The following is a 25607-nucleotide window of genomic DNA, read 5'->3' on the forward strand; positions in this document are numbered from 1 at the left end:
ACCACATTTTATTTATCTGTTCATCAGTTAATGGACGTTTGGGTTATTTCCACTTTTTGATTATTAAACAAATAACGTGGCCATGAACATTTATGTACAAGATTTTACGTGGACATGTTTTCATTTCTTGAATATATACCTAGGAATGGTATTGGTTGGTAATATTGTAATAATATATTTCACCTTTTAAAAAACTACCAGACTGTTTTCTAAAGTGGATGAACCATTTTTTACTTTCACCAGCAATTTGTGAAGGTTCCAATTTCTCCACATCCTTCACTACTTTTTAATTTTAGCTATTCTCATGGTATGAAGTGGTACATCGTTTTGGTTTTGATTTGTATTTCCCTAATGACTAATGATGTCAGCCTTCTTTTGATGTACCTACTAACCATTTTTATATCTTCCTTGGAGAAATGTCTTTGCATTTTTTGCCCATGTTTTATTTAAGTTATTTGGTTTTTTTGTTATTAAGTTGTAAGAGTTCTTTATATTTTCTGGATACAAATCCCTTGTCAGATACATGATTTGCAAACGTTTTCTCCTGTGGGTTGTCTTTTCACTTTCTTGATCGTTTTGTTTACAGAATAGTTTTTCGTTTGATGATGTCACAATTACCTGTTTTTTTCTTTTTTTTGTGTGCTTTTTTTGGTAGTGTTTCTATGAAACCATTGTGTAACCTAAGGTTAAGGTTATAAAGATTTACTCCTATATTTTCTTTTAGGAGTTTTATAGTTTTCGTTTTTATATTTACTATGTGATCAATTTTGAATTAATTCTTATACATGGTATAAGTGTCTAACTTCCTTCTTTTGTGTGTGGGTATTGAGTTGTGTCAGCACTATTGGTTGACAAGACTGTTCTTTCCTCCATTGAATTGTCTTGGTACCCTTGTTAAAAATCAGTTGATCATGATGGATATATTATTCTTTTGATGGATATATTATACTTTTGTCAAAACCTATAAAAGTAAAAGAGCAAGAGAGAACCCTTAGGGCACCTGTGCACTCCAACCTAAGGACTCTTGGAATCCGTTACCAATTTGCTATTAGGTCGTTTTGATCCACGTAATGGACAAAACAGGGTTTTGTTTACTGATTTGGAATATAACAACATTTAAAATATAATTTTGTATTCAAAAGTACTTTTATGAGTTCTGGGAAAATGGCTTTAATGTGAGCCATTTCTACAGAACATAGAAATTTGTCATTGGCTGTGAGCTCTAAAATAAAGCAATTAATGATATGCAGTCCTAGCATTCTATCCTTGGGAAGTAGTGTTTTTCCAGAAATGTATGTTTCCAGGACACTACTTACCACTTCTTTCAGTAGAATTTCATAGCAGTGATAAAAAGAAGTAAGTCTTCAGCATCTCTTACACACCAGACTATATTCTGGATTTTCGACAAACTTTATTTCGTCATTACTCAGTACATATTTGCAAGGGTTTATGTATCAGAATTCCCATTTTGATGATATGGATACTAAAGCCAGAGTCAAATAATTTGTCCTAGGTAATATAGCTAGTAAGTTCAACAGTGAAACTAGAATTCAAGCCATGACCTGTTTGCCTCAAAGTCCATGCTGTTTTTATTTCTCTACAATTGTGTGTTTGTACTCTGTTCCATAGTTATATTCATTTGGTTCAAAGGTAAACTATGTAATGGGGAAATCACAAGTTTTGCATTATATAAAGACTATTATTTGTGTGATTTATGCAAGAGAAAATGAGTCCTTACCACTAAAATTAAAACATTGCTATTTTTATGTAAGCAACTGTTATCAAATTACCTTGTTAAGATGAATTATTATAAGCGTTAAGTACAGTGCCTGTGGGCAGAATTAAGTATTTTGCTTATACAAACAACTCTTTTTTAGAGATTAATAGAACAGCGTGATACTCTGAAAGAAACGAATGAAGAGCTTCGATGTTCACAAGTGCAACAAGATCACCTAAACCAAACAGGTAAATGTTGTTGGATTTAGAAAATTTTGTTTTAATGGTAGAAATACTGAAATATTAATCTATTTTGTTGTTATTTAGATGCATCTGCTGCAAAAAGTTATGAGAATCTTGCTGCTGAGATTATGCCAGTGGAATATAGGTAAATTTATTTTTATTGATAATCCCTACTTAATATTAGAAATGTGGTTTCTTCTTTTTTGTTTGTAAATTTCTTAGCTTTTAAAATTTCCATTTTAAAGTCATAGAACTCAAAATTACTTGGTCTCATCTGCTTGAATTTTCCAAGTCATATCGTTATTGCTACTATAACAGTTTTTAAATTTATCAGAAGTAAAATGGTACAAACTAGCTGAATGACATTCTGATTTTTGTAATATGACCTTTATTTTGTTGAACTTCTTTTCCTATCCTTAAACTCTATGGAAAACCCTTTTAATACATGACATTCAAATCCCCACTGGTTAAAAAAAAAAAAATTTAAATGAGCTGTCAATAATAGCAGGAGGATTAAAAAGAAGTTGAATAAAATACGAATTTTAGAGGTTCCTCTTGACCCAACTTTTATCTGGGTATTTTATTGCTATGTTTAGTTACAGATATTTGACTAATATGGTATTTTTATGTTTGTTTGTGTGTTTGCTGCAATGGTTTTATTTATTCATTACTTCAAACTCTGCTCTTTATAAATGGCTTTATTGAGATATAATCCACCCGTTTAAAAATGTGCTTTGCTGGGTTTTAGTATAGTCGCAGAGTTGTGCAACCATCATCAGTATCATTTGGGGACATTTTTATCCTCCCCCAAATAGATATCCTGTACCTGTTAGCAGTCATTTCCCATTCCTGCTTCCCCTCTAACTCCATCCCTAGGCAACCAATTATCTACTCTGTCTCTATCAATTTGCCTGCTATGGACATTTCATAGACATGGACTCATGCAACATGTGGCCTTTTATGACCGATTTTTTGCACTGAGCGTAATATTTACAAAGTTGTTGATTTTCAGTTTGTTCAGTTTTTGGTTAAAATAGAACTCATTACTTGCTGGGCTGCAAACCAGTGTGTATTTTTTGGTTATTTATATCTAGTGATATTAATAATCATTTTTTAAATAGCCATATGAACCTATATTTTTAGTTATGGTGCTGGCATTCAAAAAAACAAAACTGAGATTAACTGAAATTAGTTGCATTTTTATGGAATGGGAATTAGGAGGACAGCAGGTAGGCGAGCATTCCTTTTTTATTTAATACCATTTCTATCATTTGCATTTTAAAACATGTATATAAACGTATATAAAAATTTTTTCTAAAATCAAAAAAAATCTAGAGATAAGTCATGTGGCTGCCATTCTCATAAAAGTATATTTAAAAATTCTAGTCAAACTATAGTTTCTTGAATCTGCTTTTCTTTTGTATGTTTTCTAAGGATATGCTATGTATTTATTACCTTTAGTGAATAGTTTCTAAATTGTCAAAGTAAAATAATTCATATGATATCTTATGAATTTAGGAATTTGCAGAATAAATATTTAATGATGCACGACATAATCTTACACCTGTACCTTTAAAAATTTACTACTTGTTTTTTGAGACATAGCCTTAAAATTTACAGTTTATTCTTAAAAACTTTCAGAAGCTTTAGTAACATTTTAAAACAGGAATTTCCTTGTTTTAAAAGTTAATAATGTAAAATCTCTTACATTTTGCTTTTCAACATCAGGGAGGTGTTTATTCGACTGCAACATGAAAATAAGATGCTTCGCTTACAGCAGGAAGGTACTGAGAACCAACGTATTGAAGAACTTCAGGAGCAACTAGAACAGAAGCATCGCAAGATGAATGAATTGGAAACTGAGCAAAGGTGACATGCTCCTTTACAATCGACATGGTGATTTCATTACCTAACCAGAAAATCTTGATTCACACAAGTGGAAAATATTATTGTAATTAAAATAATTAGGATATTTAGAAAAAGAAGATTTTTTTTTGGTTTCATTTGTTGTCTGTCACTATCCATTACTTTTAGCAGACTTTGTTAACCAGGTTGCTTATTCTTGAAATTTATTTGGATGTCTTCACAATTGAAAGAAAATTTAACAGGTGAATGACAGTCTGGCTTTCTCCTGCAGTCTGGTTCATGGATGGGCCATGAATTGTGGAATGAAATTTCAATCCCATCTCTTCTTAAACTTATTAACTATTTGGTTCTGGGCAAGGTACTTAAATTCACTTAAGATTCCTCAGATGTAAATTTGAGGTAATAACCTATTTGCAGGTTACGAAGATTACAGATAATGTATTTAAAGCAAATGGTGTACTTATCTGATACCAATGAGGTGCTCAAATTTACAATATTAAAAAAGTAGTATTTATACAGTGCTTACTATATGCCAGGTATTTTTCTAAGCATATTTTGGTAGTAACTCAATAAATCCTCACAATAACTCTACAAAGTAATAACTATCATTATCTCTTTTTTTATGGATAAGAAAGCTGAAGTACAAGGAGATTAAGTAACTTGCCCAAAGTTATACAGCTAGTAAGTTCTGGATCCTGCATTTTGAACCCTCTGTCAGTATGACTCCTGAGTCTTTGCTGTTAAGCACAGTGCCAGCCTGCCCCTTATAAGTAGCATACTTTCAGTGAAGATACTTACATGTATTTGACCAACTTTTACTGGATTTTAGAGACCACCAGGAATTTTAGAGATATTTGAACCTTGTCTCTCCTTCATGATTTTAACAAAATCCAATAGTATGTATACTGTTACATCAGCTGTGGTTAAAAGAAGAATAACATTTTAGCTTTCTGAAGAGACCGTTAAATAGTACTATCCTATTCAGTTCCATATCAATTAACATAGGATATACTAAGTTTCAGGTTTTAGAGAGTCAATAAAAATAGACATGAATAGATAATAATTTTATATAAAGACAGGTACTCTTTTCTGCTGGTAGCTTCCAATGGAGGCAACTTTTAAGCGGGGTTTTAAGGAATGAGAATATCATTCCTTAAAGATCTGCACTAGTTGTTGGTGCCAATCTCTTTCATTTAATAACAAGTCATAAAGAAATGGTTGGAAAATGGTAACCTTCCTCTTCTCCTGATAATGCTGTGAAATCTGAAATAGGAAGAGGAAACCTAGTTTCCATTCATTAAAAATACAATGGTAGGAAAATTGAGCTTGTTTTCTCATTTTTATACCAGTGAGTACAGTTCAGAAATTTTGGGCTTTTGCCACTGACAAAGTACCTTAAAATTTTAAATGTTAGGTATAGGAGTATGTGCTTTCAGGATAAAACTATCTTATTAAGTATTTCCTTGAAACTAATCTACTATACACTGCATGCTATATATTATACCTAGCCACAGATGATTGCTCAGTATTGGTTATTGCTATTAAATGTATACTTTATGAGTTTAATTGTATAAATGCACCTGTGTTGATCCTTATCTACTTTGACTTTCAATACAAATAAATACATGATTCATCTTAAAATAGGCTGAGCAAAGAGCGCATCCGAGAATTGCAGCAGCAAATTGAAGATCTCCAGAAGTCTTTCCAGGAACAAGGCTCTAAGTCTGAAGGAGGAAGTGTAAGTAACTTAAAAATTATACTAACTCTGCTCTGTGTGGACTCTATATAATAGGTCCTGATGCCCAAATTAATCTTGTATTTGAAAGTACAACTCTTATCGTTGATGGTACCCTGAAATACCGTATATATCTGCATAATAGATGCAGTAATTTTGCCAATTTGGATTCTATAAATTGATCATATGTCTCAGTAGGTGATTTATATCTGTCCTTCTTCAACAGCTATCCCTAAGTTCATGGTAATTCCTGATTGAGTGCATGCTATAATTGAGGCCTTCACAGTTCTGCTGGGATCCCAACAGGGCTGGCCTAAGAACAACCCAGTGAGAGTAAGCAGCAGTCAGAATTGAGGGGAACTTCTAATAAGAAAAGAGAACGAGAAAATTATTTCCACCAAAAGAGCATTCAAGAAGTGTTTCAAACCGACCTTCAAAGGACGGAAACCTTAATGCATCTTGAAGACACTACCCCTTTTTTCTTCCCTCCTTCCATACTGATTTGGCACCTTGCCCTTTCCAATGGATTTTGATGGCAAATATTGTGAGGGCAGAAATAAGATTTAAAAGAGCTCAAACAGCTAAAAATACCTACCTTTGTTTTTTTACTTTGACCTCTTTATATTGAGGGGAAAAGAAATGATAACTGAGGGAGGGATATATTAAAACACAACAGCAAAAAGATAGGGCTAGCTGTGTGTTTGGTAGACATTAATGAGATAATGTTAGGTGATTCTGTGTTGATGGGGGAGAAAACTAGGGAGAGTAAGGATAATATTAAATGATGAAAAGAAAGATTGAAAGGGTTACGTTTCCTTTCTGTCTTTTTTATGCTTTTTATGATTTTCTCTTTTTTCTCTGGGGGCTTGGAAAATAGAAATCGTCTCATGCATGGCGACATCTCATATGTGCATATATACGGTATTGTAACCTCTCTAATACAAATATATTTTTAAGGCACATTAGGGAATACTTTTAAAATGAAATCTAATTGGGGAGTACATTTTGGATTACAATTTTTTAAAGATTTTAAATATCTTTATCTTTAAAAAAAATTTGTTGATGTCCAAGTTATATTCCATAGTATATATATTTAAACTACATCTATTCAGTAGATGATTCAGAACTACTATTGCAATTTAAATTCAATTAAAATTTATCGCAGATTATAGTTTTATGTTTTATTTTTTAAAATCCAATTGCTTCATTTAATTTTAAGCTAATATTAAAGTGCTTGCATTTATAATAATAAAGGTTTATTATAAGATAATTTAGTTCTTTGTCTATTCTTCATTAAAGGCCTAAAATCTTAAAATTTGTATTTTAAATAAGTGATTTTTTTTTAGGCATTTAAGTGTTTGATACTCCTCCATATGTTACATTCAGCTTGCTTTTGCTATTTTTTCCTCAACTTCAAACGTTATTTACATTGCATTTAGGAATATGAAGCATTTTTCTTTCTGTTATTGTACTCCTCTAATTTCCTATTCTCCTTTCCTTCCGTTTTGAGTGAAAAACATACCTAAAATCGTATTATGTTTTTACAAGTTTATTATTAGAAGTACAAATTTTTATCACATTTATAATTTTAAATGATACACTTTCATAAGGAATTAAAGAGATTTTGATATCTGGAAAATTTATCTTTGCCACAATAGTTATCTTACAGTAACTGTTTTTAATTTTTATAGTCCAGCAAACTAAAGCAGAAGTTGGAAGCTCATTTGTAAGTAAAACTGATACTTTATATCAAATATGAGAGGGGAAGGGTTTTAAAAGCTTCTAAAGTTAATATCCTTTTTCTGATTTTGTTTACAAAAGCAAATACCCCTATGCCAATTGAATATTCACCACTGCCACCAGAAAGTGAAAAGAAAAACATGCTGAAAGTGCCAGTCTGCCTGCCAATGATCGCATATCTTACATTTCTCAATGACTAATGTCATTTGAAGAGTTTACAAAGCAGGCACCTATTATGTGGAGATGTGGAATGTTTATCCCGTAAAATATTTCCTTTAACTTTCTTAGGAGGCAAATGTGGTAAGGTGGAAAATTTTAGCATTTTTGGCACCCATCATGTGCCAGAAATCTTCACAACAGCCCTTATAATATTTGGCAGGTGGTGTTCCCATTTCACAGGTGAGGAAAGTAAGGATCAGCAAGTGACTTCTCCACAGTCCATAAATGTTATGTGGCAGAAAATAGTTTTCATTCTTAGATCTGTTTGGCTCCAAAACTCCATGTTCTTTCCACGACTTAGGGAAAAACTGACAGAGGTCCATGAAGAATTGCAGAAGAAACAAGAGCTCATTGAAGATCTTCAGCCAGATATAAACCAGCCTGGTAGGTATTTGTAAAAGCCTGGATCTAATGAGTTGCGCTTTTTAGTTGATGGATACAGGAACTGTGTGTAAGTGTTTAGACAGTGCATAGATACGTGCATTGCAAATAAGTACCATGATAATTTTTAGTGATGTAAGTAATTAATAAACGATCTAATCTTAAGGCAACAAGAAAAAGTAAATCTAATAAAATGAACTGATTGATATGTAGGAGTATCAAACATTGTAAAGTAAGGAATTAGTGTATATGAAAATATAAAGTAATGATTTAAAATCAGATTAAATTGAACTTTAAACATTATGTAGAAAGGATGCGTTATTTTCTCTTATGATAGTTGTGCTTATTACATTGTAAAGTATATTTGCTCATTTAAATACTTTATAGAAGGGAGAAAATAGCTAGACGAATCAGATTATAGATACTTTTAAGAAAAAAATAATACAGAATAATCGAGGACGTATTGGTCGTTTTGAAAAGTTTCAGATAAGAATTCCCTACAAAGAATAAACAAAAGTTTTATCTTATGTTCTCTTATCAGTCCTTCAAAAATATATATGATAAATACATATGTTTTGTGTGTGAGGATGGAGTACTTTAAGTAGGTAGTAATTGGTCATGTTTCATTTCATTTTCATTACTAGCACAAAAGATCAGTGAACTTGAAGCTGCTCTTCAGAAGAAGGAAGAAGATATGAAAGCAATGGAGGAACGATATAAAATGTACTTAGAGAAAGCAAGAAATGTGAGTAAATTATCTTACAGAGCTCCAGTCTTTGTGACGCAGGTTCTGAGTACGCCTGTTCCACGTGATTGTACTGCTCTTCTCATATCTGCATCATGTCCCTTTGCTGCCCACTACCCTGCCTTGCAGGTCAGGCTCCTGGTGTGTCTCCACACCACTCCTTGTGTTCTCTCCCTCACTCATCCGTGTCAGATAAAGCAAACACGTGGCTAATAAGAACTGTTTAAACATGGACTGTAGTGACCTCATTAGAGAAAACGACTACTGTAACGTATGGCATCTTTAGGTCTTAAAAGGAAAGCACATTTGCCTTTTGTGAAAATGTAGCTTTTCAAACTTGTTTGTAACTGTTTTAGCATTTAGTCTACATTAGACAGTTAAACAGTGTTCTCATGTTCACCATACTAATTATTCTTTTTTTTATTTTGTATTTTTCACTAAACTTCTGCAAGCACTGTTCTCATAAAATCTTTCATGTCCACGAATACCATATATTTTCCTAATTAAGTGTTCTCTCTCAGAGAATGTCAGTGTACTCTTCTCTATGTACTGAATAAAAAGAATTTAAGGACGAAGCTTTAAAATCTTGCTAATGTCTGCCCTTTTTATGTTTGTTTTATATAATATTCACTGAGGCATAAATGGGACCCGCAGCAACAGGTAAACCCCAGGATCTTAAGGCTTAACAAGATAGAAGTTTGCTCCTTGATCCTGTGAAATCTGGTCATTAGTGGGGGGAGGGACTCTGCTCCATACGGTCACTCACAGTCTCGAGCTGATATAGGCTCTGCCTTCTTCAACACAGGATTCACAGGTTTACTTGCCACTGTCCAACTAGTAGATGAAAGAAGAGAGCATAGATTGTGTGGGAGACACGTAAGGGTCAAGCCCGCAATCAGTTTAAACCATTTTCACTCTCACTTCATTGGGCAGAGCTCAGGCCTATAGTCACACTGAACTTCTAGGGAGACAGGGCTTGGTAAACATCCAGTCAACCTATGCCATAGTTCAGTTTCTTTCCATTACAGAAGTATAAATGCCTTTAGTAACAAATACAAACTCTAGAAAGGTTTCCAGAGATAATTGCTATTAACCTTTTGATATATTTTCTTAACAGTGAATTTTTTTCAATACACATTTTCTCCATACTTTTTGGCCATAATATACATAACACACAAGTGTGTTGTACATATATATATATGTATGATTTGTATTTTTAAAACATAAAATTTTTTCATGTTATGTAAATGTAATTTAAAATTTATTGAATGCCTATGGTACTAAGCACTGGAATACAGGAATAAACAAAACAGAAATCACACAACAGACTTTGCAAAAGTAAAAGATGGCTACATAATACTCAATTGTGTGGGATATATCATAGTTTTACTTCGTCATCATCCTGATGTTTGAAATACTTTGTTTCCATTTCTTTTTATGTTTTTGATCTTAGAAATAAGGCTATAGGGAACATATTTATACAGAAAGTTTTTGACTTATTTTTGGTTTATTATCTTAACTTTGTTCCTAGGTTAATGGGTCAAATAGAATTATTGGATCATAGCATAGCAACCTTTTAATAAGATGCTTGATGTATTTTTCTGAAGGATACTCTAAAAGGATGATAATTAATTGCACAAAGCGATGACAAAGGATACCATATTCTTGCCATTATTGAATATAATTATTTAAAAAACAGCTGCTTACTTGTAAACGTGATTTCACGATATTTGGGGGAGAGGTTAGAATAGCATGGTGTGTCCATTATAAAAATTCACAAAAGACAAAACCATACTTTTTATCGTTTAGAGACTGATTTTTTTTCTTTGTAATTATGATTTAAACTCTTTAATATATCTGTTTGTATGATGTGAGTTCTGTGAATGCAGACACCATGTCTCTTGTAAACTGCTCTATTCCCATTTGTTGCAGTGCCTGCTGCCATTTTGGCACTCAGGAAATCGTTTTGAATGAACCACAGTAATCATTAGATATATTACCTTCTATTTTCTTTACCTCTGTAAATATAGATGACATTTTCCTAACTCGTGAAATAGTTTTGACTATTTTTAATAGATTTATAATTAATCATTCAGATGACCTTGTTATTGGAAACTTGTTTTGTGCTTATAATTTATTCCTGACATTTATGAATTGATTTCCTGTCATACTGCTTACTACATAGTTTAGCTAAGTCTCTGAACAACATTCAGATCAAACATCTCGTTTTACCCAACCTTTAGTAATTTTTGTAAATGTGATTGAGCACCCTAGAGTTCGCAGACAAAATCATCAATATATATTATATTGACCTTATATATTGAATTACATTTAACTAGATAATGGTAGTAAAAAAGATTGTTGCTAAGAATTTTTGGTGTATATCACTCCTACTTTATACAGTCAGCAAGTTCCACTGTAATTATTGAATTCATTTTAATTTTAAAAAATGCTCAAGTCAGATGAATACGGAAATGGTTATTTCAAGACCTCGATGCTCAAAGTTTGATAAAGCTAAATAAGTATCCCTGTTTACTGAGCCTTGGAAAGGGGAAATTTGATTGTGGGATAGGGATCTTTCCATTTTTGTACTGAATTTTTGTACCATTTCTCATTGATGGAATAAGTTATTTTATTATTCAAATTTGATTGTAAGACAAAGTATAACTCTTGGACCACTTTCTGGAAAATTTTCCACTTTACTTACATAGATCTTTATGGACTGTTCTTAATATTTCAATATTTGGTAAGATAAAGTGAACATAATTTTTTTTTCTTTAAATAGGTAATAAAAACTTTAGATCCCAAATTAAATCCAGCATCAGCTGAAATAATGCTACTTAGAAAGCAGTTGGCAGAGAAAGAGAGAAGAATTGAGATTCTGGAGGTAAAACTTTCATAATCATGCATCTCCTCTTAATTTTTCTGGGTAATCCTGGTAATTAACTGCTGTCATAGATTTGCCATTAATGATCAAGTTTTACAAGAAATTAGAAATATCACGTCTTTGCACTGAGTATGTTTACTGCAGGGCATCTCACTCGCCCACGAGGTGGGTCTCTCTGCAGTTTGTGTGCCATGCTGCATTGTGTCTCTGCTGCTCTGTAACAGCCAATCATGTGGCTAGCCCTTAGTTTTTAACAGAGTCCTGATGTAATGCTCCTTTGAAAATGATGCAGCTGAGGGTTCATTCAGAAATGAAAGAAACCAAGCTCACCTTTTAAAAAGGGTACCTGTACTCAGTTAACCAAATTTATCTTACCTCTTTCCCCTGTTCCTTACCTGAACCCAAACAAACTTACCAGTTGGAATTCATGAGAGAAGGAAGTACTTCAAAATCCCACTAAGCCCTTGAGCAAAGTGGCAGTCTCTTATTAATGATGCAAAATTATGTTAGTAATGGCATGTTTGCATTTGGTAGTTGAGTCTTTAAATTTTAATACTTTTATGTCAGTGATTATATCATTTTTTATGAGCAGTGTTAAGTATGTCAGCATGGAATTCTATATTCGTAGATTTTGTAATTGGGCAGGTGCTAATTTTGTGTGTGTGTGTGTGTGTGTGCAAAACTACTGTTTTTCATACTATCCTGAGTGTGATGCTACTCTTGAAATCAGTATATACTTCCTCATAGTAACATATACATAATTGCAGAGCCATGTTGAATTCTATATACTCACCTTGAAATTCTCGTAATTGATAGTTGGTTTCTTTTTGAATCAATTAGCAGTGCTTTATTTCAAAGAAACATATGTTCACTTACATTTTCTTCGTGTTATTTCTGAGCCAGTAGATGTGGAATTCGGTGGAGATATTTTGCTTAGAGACTTTAACAACCAAAGTACACGCTGGCCGTATGTGCACTTTCTATAAGTGCTTGTCCAGGCTGTCGGGTGTTGTAAAAAGCACTGGTGAGGGGTATCTTTCTGAACAAATACTGTTCATTCTTCAGGATCCAAATGTCTCTTTCTCTATAAAGCATTCCCTGTATTCCTTTAGCGAAGTGTGTTCTCTCTCCAGAGTGATTCCGTGTACTTTGAACTCATGGATTCATCCCACAATAGCATCATTTTTCTTTTTGATTTGTGTCAGAGTGAATTGAAGCCAGAGGCTGTATCCTTAGTTCCATCTCTGTATTCTCAACATTAAATATATAAATCAGAGGTCAGGGTTACAGTTTTATTGGTAAGTTATTTTAAAGTTGTCACCTTTCCTTTGTGGTCCTCAGTTGCCTCACCTATAAAATAATGACACTTAGACTGAATCTCTGAAATCTAAGTTGCTCTGATATTCACGTCCTAGTGAAAGCCAACGAGAATGCACAGCATTGGTGATGCTTGCAGTGCAGCTCTCTAACAGTATGATGACAAAATGGTGCCTGTAGCTCTGGGGTTCTGAGGGGAAACTTCAGTTAGTTCACAGCAGGTGGGCCATTAATTCATGTGTATTCATCTGTACACACACGGAAAAAAGGAAAAAAGGAATGTTAATATCTGCCAACCTTCCTGGGGAGTCTGCCTGGAGTGGGTGTGAGCCAAAAGAAAGGCATCTTACCTCCTTCATTTCTTGTATGCTTTTTGTATCATCAGCATCTCGCTCTGAAAACATTCAGATGTTTCCAGATTATAGATTTTTATCATCCAACTTTATCTGGTACTCAACAAAATTGTAAAACTAGCTTTTTAGAGTAATTAAGAAATGGATATCTGTCTCTAGATCGCATATAACTAAGGCCACAGGCAATCTAGTATACGGGTCACCGAGAATTGAGAAATACAAATTCATACTAAGCTTTATAGTAGATTTTAAAGGATTTTCTGGGATATTTTTATTATATCTCTTTCTCCTTAATTTTGATTCTTTCACAGGTACAGGTTTGTTTTATTATTTAAGCCAGTTTTTACTTTTTTTTTCCTAGATATAAATGACAGTAGCATAAGAATCACTAATTTCTTTGGGGGCGGGGGAGGATGTTGCTTTTTAGATGTGTGTTCTTCCAGTGAAATATCTGAAATGAAGATTTACTATACTAGCACAATCTTTTTCTTTCCTAAGGTGCTTTACATGCACTTCTCCATGATTCACTTTACACTTTGTTTTATGTATCTCAACATGCATTCTTCAAATCTTCTGAATAATGAGCATTTGAAGAAATGATTCCATTTTTAGTAATTTGGGGTTAGTTCTGGGATTTTAATAATAGTCTTTATATCTTCTTCCAGAGTGAATGTAAAGTAGCAAAATTCCGTGATTATGAAGAAAAACTCATTGTTTCTGCGTGGTATAATAAGGTGAGTTGAAATTCAGTCAGTGATTGGATGTTTTGAACTATTTATCAATCATTGAAGGAAATAACCAAGAACCATTGAAGGAAATAACTTTAATACCACAAATCAGTACATATACATGTTTACAATATAACTAAACAAAAGTTACTCTGACTGTGTGCTTTTCACTCAGGTATTTTATGTCATACTCTCTGCTGCTTTTTTTTTAATGTTGATCATTGTCCAAATTGACTATATATTTTAGTTTGTTTTTAGTTGATTTTGACTTTCTCAAAATCAACGAATTGATTTCATGACTCATTGTCCTTAAATTGATACACACGAAGCATGCACACAACAATCCATAAATATTTTTTAAAATTGCCTTATTTGAACTGAAACATTTAATCTGTGTTCCATAAAGGGTTTCTTTAGAAATGTGAATATCTGTCATGCCAAATTAAGTGCTTCTAGTACTCAACATTTATTTTAATATTCCCTAAAGTCTTTCATCGTGTCCTTTAATGCATGTGTTATTTTTTTTTTTTATCCAAGGAATACTCTTCAATAACTGTCTGTCCTAATGAGGAGAGAGCAGTATAAAAGAATTTGAAGTGTATTTTACTTTTTCATCCTTAGTATGTGTAGGATGTTTTCAAGAGTAGCATTTCATGATGTATATGGTTCTTTTGGGTTAATCAGCTAGACTAGATAGATAATCAGCTACTATCTACCTTAGGTGCTGCTTATTTAGTCTGAGAGAATATGCCTTTATAGACAGCCCACATGTGAACCCTGTGCTTCTCCACATCAAACTTGTCGTTCCTCAAACATGCTTTGTTCTTTCATGTCATCATCCTTTTATGTCTGTGCTCTTTTCTTCCCCTCCCTTCTCTATTTGGTAAAACCTGGCTTAATTTAGCAAGGCATTGAAGGAAATCATGGGTGAGGTGTTCCCAGAATCTTCTGTCATAGGTTAGTCATCCTAGTAAATCTAGAGAACTGTGTATTGTTTTCTTTGTTCTCTTGTGGCCTTTTGATACATAAATCATTAAAGACGTTAAAGCCAAATAATGTATTTTATTACTTGTTCATTTTTCCACTTACAGTTTTTTGAGCATCTACTCTGTTCTATCTATTGTACTAATTAATTACTAGTCACACTTAGTTCAGTAAAATTGTGTTATGTGATCTTAGTTCCTTTACTAAGAAACTCAACAAGAGCAACTACAATAGTTTTGTCCTGTGTCAGTACTGAGATAGACCATAGTAAGTCTGAGCTATACTGGTGGTTCTTACACTTTAGCATGCATCAGAAGTCTTGTTAAAATACAAATTATGGATTCACCTGTAGACCTTCTTATTCGGTACGTCTAGGTAGAATCTACTGGGTAGAATTTGTATTTTTAACAGATTCTTAGTGGTGTTAATATTAATCCAGAGAACCACTGATCTAAGCTTTCATATTGTGTTACATCTGCTTATAGAGGGTGGAGTGATGGCCGAAACACAACAATTTGCTTTGGAACCTTTTTTTTATTATTGAAGTTAAGCTTAATTCTCGAATGTTATTTTATGCTACTGTTTCTAATGATTTCATATTCAGTGGATTAAAACAGAAAAACTGGGTATTATGGCTTTTTTCTCTTAATACCATTATCATATGCAGATTAAGTAGCTTCTGAATCCTTATTTTATTCTACAAAAATGAGGAAAACACCAGTTTTATAGGATTGTTTTGAGGATTAAATGACTTTATGTATGCAAAAAGCACTTTAAAACTCGACTCTAAATAGTCATTTTATTTGTTTGTTTATTTTTGTTCAGAGTCTAGCATTCCAGAAACTGGGGATGGAATCTAGACTTGTGAGCAGCAGTGGTGCTTGCAAAGATACTGGTGCATGTACCCCTGCACGGTCTTTCTTAGCACAGCAACGGCACATCACCAACACCAGAAGAAATCTCTCTGTTAAAGTTCCTGCTACAACATCCGATTAAACTACGAAAGAAAACATAAACAGAAGTGCCCTTAAAATATTTTGTATCTTTCACCGAACAACCAGATTGAAAAGGAAGTTTATGATGCTGGATATCAGTTATTCAAAATGCATGAAATCAGTTTTGCTGGCTGACTTTGAAAAGGGAGCACATTTGAATAATTGGAAGATGTAATCAGGCACACATCTCAAACATTTGTGTTTTGAGAGTGCTGTAATTTCAAATTGTATATTTCAGTTTAATGTTTTCAGTTGTACCAGTAACTTGGTTAATTTGCAATGTGTAATCAGTGATACGTAATTTTGGAATATATTTATGTTTATTTTATTGTTTTGGTCCATATAAAAATAGTCTTAAGGTAGGCACATATAGAACTACACAAAAAAAATGTTATATTTTTTTGACTAGATATATACAAGGTTTTACCTCTATTCTCTAATTCTGTCATTGAATGGGTATATTTTGTCATGTAATGAAAGAGACAATATTTGGAAGATTTGACTATTGAAATGCCTTTGCCATAGTAAAGTGACTAATTGGAAATTTTGCAGATTCAGAAGATGTTATACTTCTCCTGTGTACTTACTATAAATAAGTGCTTTTGTACAGCATGGTTGAAATGTTCAGTTTCTGGACATAAACTGACTTTTTAAGTGGTGACTTTGACAGGAAACAAGCTAAAATATGTACTTTGTGTGAAACATCCACATGCTCTTTAATGTAATTAATGAAGATTACAATCATTTTGCTTTTAAACATAAAATTATCAGCGTTTTGCCTCTTCACTGAAAAGAGATGGTGCAGTGATGAAACAATTTGGAATCAATTTGATTTTGTTTACTAATTAAGGAATCTGTTGTGGGCTGAGTTTATGGTATCAGTTCATTTCTGTCCAAAGCTCTTTATTTTCAAAGGTGTTACTTTCTCTCTCTCTTTTTTTTTTTTTTTGGTTATTTTTAAAAGTCATACTTTGGAATTTTAATTGAGTTGAGTAAAATATGTGCTGTCCAATATTGTAGCCACAAGCTACATGTGGTAATTTTAATTTAATTAATTAAAATGAAAAAATTAAGTCCTTAGTTGCACCAGCCACAGTTCAAATGCTCAGTAGTCATGTTGCCTAATGGCTACAGTATTGGAAAGTGCAGATATAAAATATTTCCATCATTGCAGAAAGTTCTGTTGGACAGTGCCACACGGGAACTTTTTAAAAATAACATAGAAATATTCATTGTTGTTAGACCACAAAAGTAAAAAGAAGAAAAATGTTAGGACTATTTCACTATGAAAAGGAATTGAATTGTGGCATAACTAGCATCTTGCTTTCCTTATAGTTAAATACCTTATATTGTGACATGAGTAATCTTTCCAGTGCTGTTCAACTACTGCATACCCATCAGCAGAAGTCTAGACCAGGCAGGGATCAGCAAGCTTTCTGAAAAGGAACAGATAGTAGTTTTTTAGGCTTTGTTGGCCATATGATCAGTAGCAAGTACTCAACTCTGCTGTAAAGTTTGAAAGCAGCAGCCATACACAATATGTAAACGAAATAGGTGTGGTTGTATTTCAGTAAAACTTTATTTACAAAAACTGTTGGTAGGCCAGATTTGGCCTGCAGGCTATAGACCTTGGGTGTCGATTTTATTCTTAGCCTTCCTTGAAAATACGAATATTGTTTCATTAACAGTATTACTCATTTAGATACTTTGTTTTTAGATTCTCTACCAGTAAATTTTTTTAATCACTGAAAATACAAGAATTTCATACTGCATTTGAGTCTCTGAGATTAGGGAGCATCTTGTCAGGATTTTTTGTTTTATCAGGGTTACTTTTGTTTACTACCTCTTAGATTTTGATGTCTTTTTTCAGTGGAAATATATTGTTGGTTTGCATTTTTGTATATTCTTGTAGTCTCTGCTTGCCTGTGACTTTTAGTGAAATGGAATAAGCCTTTGAAAACATTTTAGCATGCCTATTAAAATTTTCTAAATATTACGGCATTTTGGTATATTTTGGTCAATGTAAAACATCTGCTCTTTGGTATTTACTACTTGCTTATAATTGAGATTTTTACAAGCTCTTCAAGCTCCCTTTTAATGGAATTTGTTGTAAAATGTCAATTTCAATAAATTAGTATTTTCACATTTCAACTGCTCATAAATTTTTGATTATTATACTTGGACTTTCTAAATAATTCATGCAATTTCTGAATAAAGACAAAGCTAGATTCTTTTTTTCTTAATAAAAAAAGCAAATTTTGTGATTTACCACTTTTCTAGTTGATAAAATTTAAACTGATTGATACATAAGTATGTATACGAGACTAATGTAAAGTTCTGTAATATTGTGATTAATCATGGAAATTCAGGAAATGATCAGAAGTGAGATTCTTTTCCACATCTGGTTAATATAGTGAGATTGACACCCTGTGGGTGGTAAAGCGTTATAACTATTCATCATAAACCATGAATTACACATGTCTGTGTTGTGAGTTTTACGTGCATATACCCGGGAAGAGAAATGGAGCATTTATTTATGTGACAAGGAGTTGAGTGTGTCCTGGTGATAAGTAAAACCACAGATCAACTTAGAAATGATCTTTAATTTTGAGTATTTGCTCTAAAATTAATATTCTTTTTTTCTCTTTTTAAAATAAAAAATGTGTATACATATGGCAATGATATTTATCCTGAGATTAACTTAATGTGTTGAGAAATATTTTAGGTTCACTCTATTTTTTCAATGAACTCTAATTATATAGATTAAGAATCAATGTCTTATCTAGAAACATTAAACTAGATACCCCTCTTTCAGATGTCATCTTGGATAACTGAAGTGCTAATTTCAGTGTTAACTAATGCGTGCACTTCTACACTTGTTTCTGTATATAGTGGCACATCTAGCTCTGTGGGGTGGCTTTTAAAGCACAATACTACTGTGTTAGGTTCTCTGTATGTATATTTAATGAGAACCATTCCTATGTAAAAATGTGTGTGTGGTTGTATGCATACATTCTTACTGTGAACCTGTACATTGCACAGCTGGTTAGAAATTTGTAAAGCGCTAAAGCACAATCATAAAGAAAATAGTGTGCAGTTACTAACCTTGATGTAGCTTAAATGTAATGTTTAGTTTATAAAAGGTTCTTTCTATTTTCTATGGCAAAGACTTTGACACTTGAAAAATAGAAGCAATACTTGATTTATTTTTGTAAGTATGTAGGATATTATTTTAAATAAATGATTGTCCAATAACAGTATAATAGTTGTAAAGTGTTTTAAGTAAATAAACTTCCTGGTTCTGTGTCTGATGGTTATGGATGGATTTTTTAATAGGTACAAATACACACTTACTCGCTGCTTTAAATAAGGGACTTAAATTATTTAGAGTCATAAAGAAAAACTTAATTCTTGTTTTGTTTTATGTTTGAACATTTTGTTCAATGAGAAGATGTGTAAAAGTGGTTTTTGCTTTGTGCATTTATATCTCCAATTTCACCACTGGAATCGAGACATTTCGCATTATTGTGGAATTCGCAATTCTGTGTTTTCTTCGGCAGAAACTGCTAACCGTTCAATATTCATTCTCTCCTTTGTCCTTTAGTAATAAAACCCCATATTTTAGCTTGTTACATTTACCTTCCACCCAGGAAGGAAAAAATAAATACTTCCCAGACTCCTTTGTAACTAGATGGGGTTAAGTTGTGGCCAAAGAGGTGTGAACAACAGTGACTGTGCCGGTTAAAGAATGGGCATGCTTTCCTTAGCCCTTTACCCTTCCCATCTAGAGTACCATGTGCCTGAGGGTAGCCATCAGGGAGAGTGGCCCAATAAGGAAGGAGGAGGTTAGATCCTTGAAATCACCCTTTAGTCACACAACGATGGACCCTCAGTCCAGAGTTCTCTTGTTTAAGCAAATTATTTTGGCTATTTTATTTGGGGGTTTCTATCTTCCAGCGTCCTATCTTATTTCCCAATCTATACAGCTTTGTGAAAATGTGAATTTTTTAGAAAAGTATAGGTGCTCCATGTTCTTAGATTATGTTTTAGAAAGGTTTAATTCTGTTGCCTTTAATGGATGCTCAATATATATTTGTTTAATCCCATGAATGAAGTTAATGTGTCAGATACCTAAAGATGGAGAGAAGTAAAGTCCTGTCTCTTTAGGTCGGTCCATCCCCATGATCCCAAAAGACCATGATTCTATACATTTCATTCTGAACTGTACAGTAACTGTGTGAGCCCAACATCTGCGACTAATTCATTAAGAGTGACCCAAGGTTTTCGACCAGCTCTGACCAGTATGTTGGCTGCTAGCCACATGAGATATTTAAACATAAATTTTAATTAAATTTTATTCCCTCATTACAGCCACACATAGCTAGGGGCTACAGTATTGGACAGTGCAGTTATAGAATATTTCTATCCTAAACTTCTACCAGACAGCTCTGTTCTAGGTATCTAAGTTGAATGTACACATTCTGTGTTTCTCTGAAGCTCCATATGATACAGGATCACAGAAACTGAAGTTTCCAGACATCACCCTGCACACAGTGACATTCTCAGGGATAGAGCTGCAGCTGGATTCTTAAGCTGGCTATGGTTTTGATGGTGAAGCGTCCATTCCCTCCCTCACCTGGATTGCAGCAACTTGCGGTCAGGAACTGGTAAAAGCTGCAATTTTACCTCCTGCTTCTTGCTTCAACTCAAACATTCCCTACTTCCATAATTGCTTCCATGATTTCTCAAACAAGGTGAGAAGTCCATTTTTCTAAAACTTCGAACGTCTTTGTCTTAGTGACCTTAATCTCATCTTTTTAAAATGTGTCTGTCATTCTAACTCTCTTGAGATCAAGGGCCGTATCTGGTGCATCTCCGTTTCCCCCACAGCACTTGGCACACTATCTTCCACAAATACGTACTAGCTGAACTAGACTTGCTGGTGTTGGACAGAACATTTTCTTTAGAAGTTCAGTGTCAATAAAAACTACAACGAGATACTACTTCACACACACTAGGATAAGTAAAATAATAAAGACAATAACAAGGGTTGGTGAAGATGTGAAAAACTAACATTGCTGGTGGAATGTGAAATGTAGCAGACACTTTAGAAAACAGTCTGGCAGCTCCTCAAAATGTTAAATTTGGAGTATATGACCCAGCAGAAATTGGAAGAGTGCATTGGGAAGAGTATCTGAATAGGCAAGAAGTTAAGAGACCAGAATGTTTTTGTTTTTATTTCAGCTCCTCAACTAACCAAGTACCTCTAAGCCTCTTTTTTAGTTTTATCATATTTTTTAATAACAATTCATTCAGATAGAATTCACATGCCATATAAACACATTTTAAAAGTGTATAAATCAGAAGTTTTTAGTATTTGTATTCACAGTTGTGTGACGATCAGCATTCTCTAATTTTAAAACATTTTATCACCCCAAATAGAATGCCCTGTACACAGTAGCACATACTCTGCTCTCTCCCCTCCCCCACTTGGTAGCACTAATCTATTTTCTGTACCTATTTTGGACATTTCATAAACATGGAGTCCTACAAAATGTGGTCTTTTGTGACTAGATTCTTAAATAGCATAATGTTTTCAAGGTTCATCCATGTTGTAGCATGTATCTATACTTCACTCCTTTTTATTGCTGAATAATGTTCCTTTGTATGTATACCGTATTTTGTTTAGTCATTCATCAGTTGATGGATGTTTGGGTTCTTCACACTTTGTGACTATTATGAATAATGCTGCTATGAGCATTCATGTACAAATTTTTGTATGGAAATATGTTTCTGGTATCTTGGATACGTACTGCTATGGTCCAAATGTTTGTGTCCCTTCAAAATTCTTAAGTTGAAACCCTGACCCCCAAGGCAGTAGTAATTAGGAGGTAGGGCCTTTGGGAGGTGATTAGGTTGTGAATGGGATTAGTGCCCTTATAAAAGGAGGCCTAAAGAAGCTCCCTTATCTTTCCACCATGTGAGGGCACAGCAAGAATGTGTTGTCTGTGAATCCGAACGTGGGCCATAGCCAGACACCAAATCTGTCGGCACCTTGATCTTGGACTTCCAGCCTCCAGCACTGTGAGAAATAAATTCTTGTTGTATATAAGCTAGCCAGTTTGTGGTAATTTTGTTATAGCAGCTCAAACTAATAAATATACCTAAGAATGAACGGCTGGCTCATATAATCCATATTTAACGTTTTGAGGATCTGCCAGACTGTTTTTTAAAGTGTTCCACAATTCCACCAGCAATGTGAGTTAGCTTTTCCACATCCTCACCAACCCTTGTTATTATCTGTATTATTCCAGTTATCCTAGTGTGTGTGTAGTGGTATCTCATTATGGTTTTGATTTGCATTTTCCTAATGTTGAATGAGATTGACCATATTTTTATACTTACTGGTCATTCATAATGAACTTTTAAGTAATGTGTATTCAAATTCTTTGCCAATTTTTTAATTGATCTATTTGTCTTTGTATTGATTAGTCTGGATCCAAACTCCTATTAAATATATGATTTACAAATCATTTTTTACCATCCTGTGGATTGTCTCTTCACTTTCTTGAAAGTATTGTTTTTTCAAAAAGTTTTTAATTTTGATGAATTCCAGTTTTTAATTTTTTCTTTTATACTTGTCCTTGGTGTTATATTTAAGAAAACTAAAGTCAAGAAGATGATTTATTCCTATGCTTTCCTTTTGGATTTATAATTTTAGCTCCTTTTGAGTTAATTTTTGTATATGGTGTGAGGTAAATGTTCAACTTTTTTTGTCGCATGTGGATATGTACTTCTCCCATTACAACTTCTTGAAAAAGATTATTCTTTCTCCACTGAATTGTCACGGCACCCTTGTTGAAAATCTCCTGAACTTTCTTATATGCTTTATTTCTGAACACTCAGTTCTGTTCCATTGATCTATATGTCTACCCATATGCCAGTACCACACAATCTTGATTACTATAGCTTTTAGTAAGTTTTTAAAAAAGATTTTAATTAAAATATAACTAACATCCAGTATTATATTAGTTTCAGTATAACACCATAGTTGTTCAACATTTACATACCTAAAGAAGTGATCACCATAAGTACGGCAACCATCTGACACCATACTATGCTATCACATTATTGACTGTCTTCCCCATGCTGTATACAAGTATCACCTCCCCATGACTTAATTCATTTTATACCTGGAAATTTGAACCAACTATTCCTCTTCACATCCCCGTCCTCCCACCTGTCCCCACCCCCCACGTTTTTAACTTTTCAATTACAGTTGACATTCAGTATTACATTAATTTCAGGTGTACATATATAACATATACATTATAATGTATAACATATACATTTATATACATTTATATAATTTAAGCAGTGATCCTCCTGACTAGTACCCACCTGGCACTGTAAATAGTTATGACCATATTATTGACTATATTCCCTATCATTTACTCTACATCCCCATGACCATTTTGTAACTACCAATTTGCACTTCTTAATCCCTTCACCTTTTTCTCTGTGCCTCCAAACCCCCTCCCATCTATCACCCCAATAAATCTAGTACCCATCTGACACCATACATAGTTATTAAAATATTATTCACTATATTCCTTATGCTATACCCTACATCCCCATGACTACTTTCTAACAACCAATTTGTACTGCTTAATCCATTCCCCTTTTTCACCCATTCCCAACCCCCCTCCTGACTGGCAACCATCAAAATGTTCTCTGTATCTATGAGTTTGTCTCTCTTTTTGTTTGTTTGCTTGTTTGTTTATTTTCTTCTTTAGATTGCACATTCTCATATAAGCAAAATCACATTGCATCTGTCTTTGGCTGTCTCACATAGAATACCCTCCAGGTCCGTGCATGCCACCACAGATGGCGAGAATCCATTCCCTTCATGGCCGAGCAATATTCCACTGTATAGATGTACAACCTACTCTTTTTCCATTCAATCATCTACAGACATCCAGGCTGCCCTCACAGCTTGGCCATTGAAAACAATGCTTCAAAGAGCATATGGCTGCACATGTCCCCTCAAAGTAGTGGTTTGGGTTTCTTCGGGTAATTACCCAGAAGTGGGAACACTGAATCCTTCTTTGTCACTTGTCATAGCCTTTGTTTTAAAGTCTGTTTTGTCTGTTATAAGTATTGCTACCACAGCCTTTTTTTTTTTTAATTTTCATGAAATATATTTTTCCTGTCCCTTTGCTTTCTGTCTGTATGTCTCTTGATCTGAAGTGAGTTTCTTGTAGGCAGCAGATGTAAGGTCTTGTGTTCTTATCCATTCAGCCACAATAATTTTTGATTGGAGCATTCAATCCATTTACATTTAAAGTAATTATTGATAGGTATGTAGTTATTGCCATTTTATTCTTCACATTTTTTTAAAATCTTTTTTACTTTTTGTCTTAAAGAAGTCCCTCTAAAAACCCTTGTAATATTGGTTTGGTGGTGGTGAACTCCTTTAACTTTTTCTCGTCTGGGAAGTTCTACATCTGTCCTTCGATTTTAAATGATAGCTGCTGAGTACAGTAACCTTTGTTGTAGGCCCTTGTTTTTCATCACTTTGAATACTTTCTGCCAATCCCTTCTGGCCTGCAAAGTTTCTGTTGAGAAATCAGCTGAAAGTCTTATGGAAGCTCCGTCGTGCTAGGTAACTAACTGCTTTTCTGTTGCTGCTTTTAAGAGTGTCTCTTTGTCCTTCACCGACGGCATTTTAATTATGATGTATCCTGGTGTGGGCCTCTTTGGGTTCATCTTGTTTGTGACTCTCTGCACTTCCTGTATATTTATTTCTTCAGGTTAGGGAAGTTTTCAGTCATTATTTCTTTAAATGGGTTTTAAATTCTTTGCTCTCTCTGTTCTTCTGGCACCCCTAAGATGCGAATGTTGCTACACTGATGTTGTCCCAGAGAACCCTTGAACTCTCCTTTTTTTTTTTTTTTTCTGTTCTTTTGGGTGTTTTCTGCTACCTTGTCTTCTAAATCGCTGATTGGATTGTCTGCCTCAACTAATGTGTTAATTCCCTCTAATGTAGTTTTCATTTCCATTATTGTATTCATTATTTTTGACTTGTTCTTTTTTATATTTTCTAGCTCCTTTTTTATGTTTCCTATCTCTTTGTTGAAGTTCTCCTTGAGACCATTGGGCATCCTTCTAACTGATGTTTGGAACTCTGCCTCTGGTAGAATGCTTGTCTCCATTTTGTTTAGTTCTTTGTCTGGAGCTTTGCACTGTTGTTTTATTTGGGAAAAGTTTTTTTGTCTCCCCATTTTGGCTGCCTCCCTGTGTTTGCTTCTATGTTGGGCTGCTGTGCTTCCTGGTCTTAGTAGAGTGGCCTTATGTGGTGTCCTGTGGGACCCTATAGTGCAGTCTACCTACTCACCTCTCCAGAGCTGGGTGCTCCAGGTGTGTCCCTTATGTGGGTTGTATGTGCCCTCCTGTTGTAGTTGAGACTTGATTGCTATTTGCAATTCAGTGGGAGGGATTGACCCTCAGGCTAATTGGTCGTGAGGACTGGCTGTCACAGTGGAGAAGCTGTTGTACAGGGGCTGACCTTACAGAACAGGGTCCAATTTTGTTGGGCTCTCTCTGATGCCCACCCAGTCTGCTGTTTGGGTGTGTCTTCCCCAGAGATAGCTGGGTGATGCTCTAGCTGGGTTCAAGCTGGCCACTGGACCTGACAG

General features: G+C 34.0%; 1 protein-coding gene across 1 annotated transcript in view; it reads left to right on the forward strand.

Moving 5' to 3' along the window:
• The window catches only part of HOOK1 (hook microtubule tethering protein 1), a 48194-nt gene extending 32281 nt beyond the window's left edge, over nt 1-15913 (forward strand). The window contains exons 13-22 of the mRNA XM_033115048.1: nt 1878-1965; nt 2044-2104; nt 3688-3828; nt 5470-5563; nt 7252-7286; nt 7821-7903; nt 8545-8645; nt 11431-11532; nt 13868-13936; nt 15740-15913. Coding sequence (XP_032970939.1) covers nt 1878-1965; nt 2044-2104; nt 3688-3828; nt 5470-5563; nt 7252-7286; nt 7821-7903; nt 8545-8645; nt 11431-11532; nt 13868-13936; nt 15740-15910 — 945 coding nt within the window. The 3' untranslated portion in view covers nt 15911-15913. The remainder of the gene's footprint in view (nt 1-1877; nt 1966-2043; nt 2105-3687; nt 3829-5469; nt 5564-7251; nt 7287-7820; nt 7904-8544; nt 8646-11430; nt 11533-13867; nt 13937-15739) is intronic.
• Nucleotides 15914-25607: the final 9694 nt, after the last annotated feature.

The sequence above is a fragment of the Rhinolophus ferrumequinum genome, chromosome 9 (assembly GCF_004115265.2).
Source record: "Rhinolophus ferrumequinum isolate MPI-CBG mRhiFer1 chromosome 9, mRhiFer1_v1.p, whole genome shotgun sequence".
Classification (NCBI taxonomy): domain Eukaryota; kingdom Metazoa; phylum Chordata; class Mammalia; order Chiroptera; family Rhinolophidae; genus Rhinolophus; species Rhinolophus ferrumequinum.